Raw genomic sequence first — 11,077 nt, forward strand, 5'->3', positions numbered from 1 at the left:
CTGAAGTATGCAAATTATCAACCAAAAGGCTGGATTTACAGGGCATCTATTATATATGCCCACACTATCCTATATACTTTATAAACCTTATCTTACCCCAACACCCTCTGAGACAAATATTATTCCTATTTCACAGGTAAGAAAAATAAAGCTAACAATAATTATGTAATTTCCTAAAATTATATATCTAGAAATGTGTGAGTCCTGACTCTAAAATCTGTATGCTTTTTACTAGACCAATAGTTTTCAAACTTTTTGGTCTCAAGACCCCTTTTATACTCTTAAGAATTATTAAAGATCTTTTATATGGATTGTTTATATGGACACATCTATTGATATTTACCATATTAGAAATTAAAATTACATGTTGTAAAACTTTATTAATTTTAGTTACAATAACTCCATTACATATCAGTATGTATTTTTTATGAAAAAAACTGCATTTCCCAAAACAAAAATAAATGACGGGAGTATGCTATTTTAAGCTCTTTAATTAAAAATTAAAATAATAAAAAAAATAATAAAAAAAATTAAAATAAATTTATTTAATGTCTGGCTTAATAGACAGCTAACCTTTTATAATTATTTTTGCATTCAATCATGTGTAAATTTTACTTTGAAGTATATGAAGAAAATCTAGATTCAGAAGATACACAGTTGAAAAAAAGGAATAGTATTTTAATGGCGCTTTTAAATAATTGTAGATGTTCTTTACTACAACAAAACTAAGTGGTGATTTCTTAAAGGTTAGCTGCAATGTGAAATTTAAAACCGTGTCAATAAACTTTTTGTATTGAGTACACTGAAACACACTGGTTTCTTTTGTACTATATACAAATATATACTTTTTTTTTTTTTAGATTTTTATTTATTCAAGAGAGACACAGAGAGGCAGAGACACAGGCAGAGGGAGAAGCAGGCTTTCTGTGGGGAGTCCCCCAGATGTGGGACTCGATCCCAGGACCCCGGGGTCACACCCTAGGCAGAAGGCAGACACTCCACCTCTGAGCTACCCAGGCGTCCCTCTTGCACTTTAAATAGATCTTTTATGGATGCATGATTTTGGAACATCATACACTGATCATGTGAAAAATACAAGTTAATGGAGTTATGCAGATCTTCCAAATGTCAACACATTTCATTATACCAAAAAAAACAAAACAAAAAAAAATCACATTTGGTAATATCACCAATCTGACCAGAGAAGTCTTTAAATACTGGGAAGCTGTCATACTCAGTGACAGAAGCGGTCAAACTTAAGAGTGACAAAGACGAGTTTCCCAAATTCTAATTTTTTATTCAAAGCTTGAATTTTTTAATTGGTAACAAATACTACCAATTATTTTCTGTGAAGTCACAGGCTCATTTCATTCCTTTTCCAGAAAATTTCTGCCAACTATCCAAATTGGAATAGCCATAGTTTGTCTGTAAGCTGTTCTTCCAAGTAAAAATAGTGTTCCATGACAAAAGCTACTGGTTTGGCTTACAACTCAAACAACTACACAAGTGTTTTCCCTTCAACATGCAGAACAACATCATGCAAAATCTACATTATGTCAGAAAGAATATCAAAAAGATATGTACTTGAGATTAAAACTTAATAAAAGTAATCATTTCACAAGTTGCATCATAGACATTAAGAGAAACTGGCTTTTTTTTATTTTTCTTTTTTAAACTACAAGTATGTGGTAGTGAATGTGCAATGAATACCAGCAGTTTCAGTGCCTTGATTCGTACTCAGGTTCCAACAATTTTGCCCACCACCGCTTTTGAACCATCAGCAAAAATGTCAGCATGGTGAAAAAGGCAAGTAATGACTTTATAAAAATAGTTCTGATATCACCTGCCCCTAAGTAGGGAGAAAACAGAAAATTCTAAGTACTAGAACCAACACAGCTCCAACTTCTACCGACACCTTTCAAGTTCCATCCAAGCAAGCAGTATAAACAGAATTTTTGTATTTTTCTCTCATAAACAGTACTATACTACTACAACCATACACACATAATATTACATCCATCACAGACTCCTAACCAGCTCTACTTATTATTTCCAAAGTTACCCCTACTTTTAACAGCACATTAAACTAACCCTTGCCCATCCAAGTTTCTGCTTCATATGGCAGCCAGACTGAGTCTTCTAAAATCAGATCACCGTTACTCCTCTGCTCAAAACCCTGACTTCCTATTTTGCTCAGAGTGAAACCCCAAATCCTTAACACTGGTCTGCAAAAGTTCCACATGCTTATACTCACTGCTACCTCTCAAATCTCCTATCTCCTACCACTCCCCCCGCCCCATACCAACCACACTTGGCCTTCCTTCTACCCCCTTGAACATGGTACCTTTACATTTGTATTCTCTGTCTGAAACTCTGGTCTGCCAGATATCTGCTCCTTAATTTTTTTTAGGTAACTGAATTTCTCTTATCCTTGATGTCTTCCCTGACCCTGACCTCAACAAAATACTACTTTACTTCCCCTCCCCTGTAATCCCAGCACTCTCTATTCTCCTTACCTGGCTTTATTTCACTCTATGATAGTTATCATTATCAGTCATACTACATATTTATTAGATTATTACTTATCTTCTTGCATTAGAATAAGCTCCATGAGAACAAGGACTCTGACCACTTTGTTCACTGCTGTAACCCCTGCACCTAAAACACTTTCACATATTAGGAGCTCAGTATGTATCTGTTAAATGAAGCAATGAATGAACAAAGAAAAGAAAAAAATAACTATAAAGAGCCATGAGAATAGTGTTAAAATCTCTTTTAACTCTCCAAAAAAGCATTCCATCCCAGAACAATGCAGGTCTCCACATGATTCTCTATGAAAGCCAACCAAAGGGTATGTACATGCTTAAGAGGATATTCAACACAGCACACGTGGTTTTATAGAATTCAGTGTAGTGCTGAGTAAGAGAGCACATGCATTAACATGACTGATAAATATCTACAGCCAAGAATCCAAATACACTAAACCAAGTCACACCAGTAGATGAAAGATGACTTGTAGGAGAGTCAAATACACCTAATCCTTTAGTACACTGACAGGCAGGATAAATTCAAGTACCAGATAAAACCTCAACTGAAGTACTATTTAAACCTCAAGGACAAGAATGTCTTCTGCTGAAAGGTACTTAACACCACAAGTGAGAATAAGGTATTGCTATCAATGGATATTACTATTATATTAGCTTTCAGAGTTAAAATGGTTTCAAGTACAGTCTTCCATTTGAGACTATAATGCCTCAAGAAGTAGATACTGTTATATCTGCTTTTTTTCAGTAATTAAGTAAATAGCATAATTTCATAAAAAACCAGTTTGCAGAAAAGCATGGTCCCAAAGTTAGATCTAATTCCAAATATAGAGACAGCCTTCTAGTTTTGCAGGCATCTTCAGGATTTCAACAGGAGCAACAGCCTTAAGAATAGATGAAGTTCATCTAAGTCACACAGTTAAATCTCTATATTCTGATAACAAACACCATCCATAATTTTCACAGAGGAAATAGACCTTTTCTCTTTCCCTTACCCCATTTTACACACTTCAGTATTGCTCCAAAACTGATCTTCCATCTATCTCCCAATGAAATAAATAGTATGTAAACAAGAACACACTGTTTGTCTGCCGAGCCCCCACTCAATTTTTAAGGAACTATGCCTATTTTCCAGAACCCAAAGCATCCTGCCAATTACACTATACTCTGCATTAGATTTCTATGACTCAAGAATGACATCAAATTGGGACAGACTGCCTAGTATTCAATTCTTCAAGGAGTCCTCCAGAATTCTCCTGCCTTACTGAGGATGCAAAGAACACAACGTGGTCAATAACTGCTCATTTGTTTCTTTTTTTTTTTTGCCAAAGTTGAAAGGTCAGAGTTCTAGCTCCCATTATAGCTCAATACAGGAAAGGAGAGAAGAGGATTCCTCCCACCTTCTTATGAGATAGCTCTGCAGGTGTGTTCACATCACAATTCAAAGTGTGAAGTCACATTCTAATACTTACAGTGACGCCATCAGGAAACAGCAACTTAAGCCAAGTACAGTCCTACTCTGTCGGGAGATGCACATGGGAGAAGAGGTGAGAGGAAGGTCATGTCAATGGTGGTAAAGATCGACTGAATCAACACTGAGAGATCAGTGAAGTGACAGATTTCACCACCAAACTCCGCTCATACCACCAAGTGAAGGTGCGTGACACGTTAATGGATTATCTTGAGCCTCCAGAAACGACTTCGCTTTTTTCCTAAGACAAACTGAGGTCTGCCTTTCAAAACCAAAGTCCAGAAAAACCACAAAATGTGAGGAGAAAAATACAAAACCATTTCTGTTCTTTTAAGGATGTGCCATCATTGTAACCCTCTTGGCCAAAATTGTTCATCTAAGGCTTAATTCAAGATTTTTTTTGCCATGCAAAGTGTAGCTCTATAGTCGCTACTCAGATGCAAAATGCATCACCCATCATAAAGATTTTAGTGACGAACACAAATCAGAGAAAATAATATCAAAAAGAAATTTAAAGATTTACATAGAATAAGCCAAAATAAATCTACCACATGGGCACCAAACAGATTATGCTATTGCCTCAATTCTTAAACATATATTTTTAATCCTTCTGAAATTAAGATGTTTTAAAATCCCTGTCTGAAAAAATGTGCCAGCCACCAGCAGAGACACAATACAGGTTAACCATTTCATTACCATTCCCTTGAGTTACCAACATTGGCAGCAATACTCTCAATTAAAATATAATTTAGATTTGAAATTTCTAATCACTGTGTGAAACAGCCACATAAAGATTAAGCTACAATTCAGTAAAAATGAAAATTAACTATATAGAGAAGATGGCTTGTCATATGCCAGGCAATATAATTAAAGGCAGTAGAAATCTACTGCCAAATCTCTCAGAATACATCAGAAATTGTTCATATCTAGGAAAGGCTGGTTTAAGCAATTCATGTATCAAGGACTTTCATCACTCTGGTATCTAAAAGCTTCTGATTAATGTCCAAGAGAAAGTACTTTACGTGTAAGGATATTTAACTCAAGGGGAAAAACAAAATTACATGTTTAACAAATAAGAAGTGCAGTCAAAATGAAGAAAATTTCTATATGCCGAATAAGCATTCTCAATTCTAAAGGTGCTAAAGAAGTAAAACTCATTACCATGAATTTTCAAAAACAGCATGTCACCACGATACTTTAACTACCAATGGCAAAAGTGACTGAGAAAAATTTTTACAATGTGAAAAAAGGCTCAGACTTAAACTTTAATTCTATACTAAAGAAAAAATAGGGGCACCTCGGGTGGCTCAGCAGTTTAGCGCTGCCTTCAGCCCACGGCATGATCCTGGAGACCCCGGATTGAGTCCCGCATCAGGCTCTCTTGCATGGAGCCTGCTTCTCCCTCTGCCTATGTCTCTGCCTCTGTGTGTGTGTGTGTGTGTGTGTGTGTGTGTGTGTGTCATGAATAAATAAATAAAATCTTTAAAAAAATAAAAAATAAAAAATAGTATTTAACTAAAGACACACTAAAGATATAAAGTTTAATAAATTTGTGTACATTTAATGTAATTTATCTTTTTTCCTTACCCCCAAAATTGCTTTTACTATATATATATGTATATAATAAGTCATAATCACTTGGCATATCTAAACACAATATATTCATGATGTTATATCTATTACTGTATTCAACTTATATTTCAAAGATATGTTTGGATCCAGATATAGTATTCCTCAAAATAACTGATGACTCAGAAAAAGCAATTCATAGTCAACCAACACTTTACCACAAAAGAAAAAGCTCAATCTTTACTCCTATTCAAGTCAGTAATTTGTAAAATACACATACACACGCACTCCAAAAAAAAGTTCATCGAATCAGAGATCACTGGAAACTGAAAGAATGAATAGCGAGCTAAACAGTGACCAAATTAAGATTCAATAAGCTTTCTAGTGAAGTAGGATAAAGGATCAAAAATAATAAGATAAAATATAATAAATGTAAAGTTCTGTTTGAGGTAAAAAAAAAAAACTCCAAGAAGGGATAGAAAAGAGAGATCCAATCACCTGAGAAAAAGCAGTATTAAAAAAATCAACATATTCTTGCTTTGTATTATTTAATGTGTGCTTCTTAGTAGTACACATTACTAAATGTATATTGCTTAGAGCAATAGAGCCTCCTTTTTGTCTTTACTTATGAGACAACTAAAGTTAGTCCTGAGCACCATCCTCAAAGGGAAGAATTAACAAACTGAGTTTCACTAAAAGAAGATGATTAAGATTTTCATTTATTTAACACATGTATATAGCATTTACTCTTTCATGGGCCATCTAAGCAAGCACTTTATAAACCATGCCACAGGAGGAATGGATACAGAAGTTAAGACTGTTTAACCTAACAATAAGAATGTGATAGCTCTTGTCAAATATCTAAAGGGCTATCATGTGGATGAGGTGGCCCAGTTATTTGTACCATCACATAAAAAAAGAAAGAACAAACAAGAGTGAGAGATTTGGGCTCTACAGAAAAACTCTGAAAGTTGTCCAATGGCAAAATAAGGCTATTATAAAGACTAAATGAGAAAAAATATATTTAAGAATCTTGTTGTAAATTACCACATTACACATTAATAGAATCTAATTCTGTGCAGTATAGTGGGTCCTGATCAACAGAAATATTTACAGAGGCTGACCATGGACTTTGGAGTACCAGCTCTTAGTTCAGCTCCTACCTTTGCAATTTATACCAAGTATGAAACTTTAGCAAAGTTTCCTTGCATCTCTAGGTTTCACTTACCTGACCTTTAAAAGAAGGATAAAACAATCTGCTATGCATGGTCATTGTGAGAATTAAATGTGATAATGTAGGTAGCATTTAGCATAGTGTTGACACACTCAGTAAATTGTATTCATGATGATGATAGTCATCATCATGATGCTGTAGAAGGAATCTCTCTGATGAATATACAACTATGTGGTATGATGTGCTATGACTGTATGGTTCTGCTATGCACCCGTATGAGTGTATGAATCTGCTATGCACTTATGTTATAACAATCCAGATATAATAGCTTGTATTTAAATGTCTGGTGACTTAAAAAGCATTTATCTTTTGTAATGTGAAGGAAAAAATATTCTTAAAATCTAAATAAAGTATCCAGGTTAGTAAAATATGAGAAATAAAAGTAATGTAATGTAATGGAGAAATTATGTGGCCACAGGGGGTTCCGGAGATGAGAATATATAACGCAGGAGAAAACCAATTACGCTTTCCAAAGGTACGTGAACCACTGGTTACAATCATCAGAAATACCAACAATACAAGGGCAGCTAAGTACAATGCAAACACTTGGTATATCAAGGCAATTTAAAAAGTGAAGTCAAGTGGACAAAGGACAAGAGCGTAAGGGATTTCGGATTCTAATTACTTTGAACAGAATTTGTATTTTAACAAATCAATTTCTAAATGCTGGATTACAGAATATGGAAGCCCAATAACACTATAATTTAGTATTTTCCGTGACGAACCAAGAAGATCAATTGTAACATACTATACTATCATACTTTGTCAGTCATATTCATCCATCTCTTCTTTCAAAGGAAATTAATGCTCAAAAAGAAACTTTAATCTGTTTTCACGGATATTTCAAGGTAAGTATTTTAAATTTATACACACACAAACACACACACACACACCCCTACTCTGAAGGCCAAGTCCAAAAAACTTCCTAATTAAGTGATGAATAACCTGAAGCTATAATGCATCTCCTATAAAAGCTGTTTCTCAAAGGGTTAGTATATAATTACCACCAACAAACAATATTATGCTTGTTGCAACAACAGTAAAAGGATTAAGTAAATGTAGGAATGAAAAACTAGGTGCAGCTTTCAGGTATTTTTTGAGGATCTGAATCCTGATAAATGCCAGTGATATTATTACAGTATTATAAATTCAGATACAAGTGTCGTTGTTAGAGAATTACACAACCAGTAGAAATCTTATTCTTTTTTTTAATCTCATTTTCGCCCTTATTTTAGATAAGAAACCCAAAGTCCAATGGAATTAAGGGAGCTTATTCCTCAAGCAAGCATTTCGTTAATGTGTTATGTGTTATTTTGAACACTGAGTTGAGCGTATTCTAATTAAATGTGTGCCATAGTCATGTTCATTTAAAAGCATAGTTATCAACAATATTTGTCAACTACCCAATTTAAAATGGCTTATTAGATGCTGACAACATCAGGGTTCACATTCATTTTCATTAATAAATGTCCTGGTGGGGCAGCCTGGGTTGCTCAAAGATGAGCATCTGCCTTCCTCCCAGGGCCTGGTCCTGGGGACCCCGGATCGAGTCCCACGTCGGGCTCCCTGCATAGAGCCTACTTCTCTCTCTCTCTCTGTCCCATGAATAAATAAATAAAATATTTTTTAAATAAATAAATAAATGTCCTGTTGCTTAGAGGTCAACTCAATCACATTGTTTGTAAAACTAAAGGAACAAAAAATTCAGCTCCCGAGTTACGGCAAAAAGTAGAAATACGGCCCTTGAATAATAAATGGTACTCTATTTTGTCATATCGGTTATGATGAAGTCACTACGAAAAATCATAGTACGGTTCTTAGTCACAGCCCTGTCAAGGTGAAACATTATTATCAGCAATTACGAAAAACACACAAAACGCTCAACACTCTACTCCAACAAAATTTCAGGGGCTTGCTCCAGGTATCAGATGCCCATCAACTTCTACAGTGTGGCTTAGTTCCATACAAATGGTCTACACTTTGCATTTAAGAGGGAAATCAGTTCGATACAAAGTGTCTACACTTTACCTTTAAGATGGAGTCAAGTTCGATAGAAAGCTCGATAGAAAGTGTCTACACTTTGCCTTTAAGGTGGAATCAAGTTCAATACAGAGTGTCTACACTTTGCATTTAAGATGGAATCCAGCTCAATACGGAGTGTCTACACCTTGCCTTTAGGATGGAATCCAGCTCGATACAGAGTGTCTACACTTTGCCTTTAGGATGGAATCCAGCTCAATACAAAGTGTCTACACTTTGCGTTTAGGATGGAATCCAGCTCGATACAGTGTCCACACCTTGCCTTTAGGATGGAATCGAGTTCGATACAAAGTGTGTACACTTTGCCTTTAGGATGGAATCGAGTTCGATACAAAGTGTGTACACTTTACATTTAAGATGGAATCCAGCTCGATAGAGTGTCTACACTTTGCCTTTAGGATGGAATGCAGCTCGATAGTGTCTACACTTTGCCTTTAGGATGGAATCCAGCTCGATACAGAGTGTCTACACTTTACCTTTAGGATGGAATCCAGCTCGATACAGAGTGTCTACACTTTACCTTTAGGATGGAATCCAGCTCGATAGAGTGTCTACACTTTGCCTTTAGGATGGAACCCAGCTCGATACAGAGTGTCTACACTTTACCTTTAGGATGGAATCCAGCTCGATAGTGTCTACACTTTGCCTTTAGGATGGAATCCAGCTCGATACAGAGTGTCTACACTTTACCTTTAGGATGGAACCCAGCTCGATACAGAGTGTCTACACTTTGCCTTTAGGATGGAACCCAGCTCGATACAGAGTGTCTACACTTTGCCTTTAGGATGGAATCCAGCTCGATAGAGTGTCTACACTTTACCTTTAGGATGGAATCCAGCTCGATAGAGTGTCTACACTTTGCCTTTAGGATGGAACCCAGCTCGATACAGAGTGTCTACACTTTACCTTTAGGATGGAATCCAGCTCGATAGTGTCTACACTTTGCCTTTAGGATGGAATGCAGCTCGATAGTGTCTACACTTTGCCTTTAGGATGGAATCCAGCTCGATACAGAGTGTCTACACTTTACCTTTAGGATGGAATCCAGCTCGATACAGAGTGTCTACACTTTACCTTTAGGATGGAATCCAGCTCGATAGAGTGTCTACACTTTGCATTCCATCAGACACTTTGTATCGAACTAAGTTTCATGGAAGCGGCGGGGCGGGTGGGAGAAAAAGAGCAAGCAAGCAAGCAAGAAGCAGACAACCCGATGGCGGGTGGAAGTGAGCAGCGGTGCCCGCGGGGCCGGGTCGGGGTCGGGGCCGGGGCCGGGGCCGGGGCCGGGCAATGAAGGGACGTGGGCCCTTTCCGGTGCCCGGGCGGGCGCGCGGAGGGCGGGAGGGCGGGAGCGCGGAGCCGCCGCGTCCGGTACACAAAGGAGGGGCCGCGCGTCAGTGCCCGGGGCGGCCGCGGGGGCCGGTCGGGGGCCGGTCGGTCGGGCCGGTCGGGGGGCCGGTCCCCGGGCGGCGGCGCGCGCTCACCGTGGTCATCCTTCTGGCCGATGCTGTGCGTGCGGATGAGGGACGACAGCCTCCGCACGTCCCCCTTGAAGACGCTCTCGTGCACCGGGAAGCGCGCGGGGCCGGGGCCTCCGTCGGCGGCGGCGGGCGGCGCGGGGAGGCCGGGGCCGGGGCCGGGGGCGGGCGCGGGCGCGGGCGCGGGCTTGGCGGGCAGCCGGTGGTGGTTGCTGAGGACCCGGGGGCCGGGCCTGCCGCCCTTGCCGCCGCCGGTCCTGCCGCCCGGGAAGGCGCCGCCGAGGGCCGCCGCCGCCTCGTCGTCCCCGGGCTCCAGCAGGTCGCCGTCGTCCTTGCTGGGCTTGCGGTCCCTCCGCAGCGAGCGGATCTTCTCCCCGGTCATCGCCGCCGGGGGCGCGGGGGGGCGCGGGGGGGCTGCCGGCGCGCGGCGGAGCAGGGGCTGCGGCGGCGCGGCGCGATCAGAGCGGCGGCCGGGGGCCCGCGGCGCAGCATGAACCCTCCGGGCGCCCGCGAGCCCGGGGCAGGCGCATGTCCCGGCGGAGGCACCGAGGGCCGCGCGCTCGCCGCGGGGGGGCTGGGGCTCGGGGGCCGCGACGCCGCCGCCGCCGCCGCCGCCGCCGCCTCACAGCGCGGAGCAGGGCACGGCCATCTTGCCCCGGCTCGTCTCGCGAGAGCTCCCGCGGGCGGAGGGAGGAAACACCGCGAGACGTGAGCGGCCGGCTCCCGCCCCGGGCCCGGGCTC

General features: G+C 40.2%; 1 protein-coding gene across 2 annotated transcripts in view; it reads right to left on the reverse strand.

Moving 5' to 3' along the window:
* The window catches only part of ANKRD13C (ankyrin repeat domain 13C), an 85,661-nt gene extending 74,901 nt beyond the window's left edge, over window positions 1-10,760 (reverse strand). The window contains exon 1 of one of the 2 annotated variants that reach the window (XM_072834046.1): window positions 10,342-10,760. In XM_072834046.1, coding sequence (XP_072690147.1) covers window positions 10,342-10,717 — 376 coding nt within the window. In that variant the 5' untranslated portion in view covers window positions 10,718-10,760. The remainder of the gene's footprint in view (window positions 1-10,341) is intronic. The other variant, XM_072834045.1, reaches the window with a different exon arrangement.
* Between the last annotated feature and the right edge of the window lie 317 nt (window positions 10,761-11,077).

This window comes from Canis lupus, chromosome 8 (genome assembly GCF_048164855.1).
Source record: "Canis lupus baileyi chromosome 8, mCanLup2.hap1, whole genome shotgun sequence".
Classification (NCBI taxonomy): domain Eukaryota; kingdom Metazoa; phylum Chordata; class Mammalia; order Carnivora; family Canidae; genus Canis; species Canis lupus.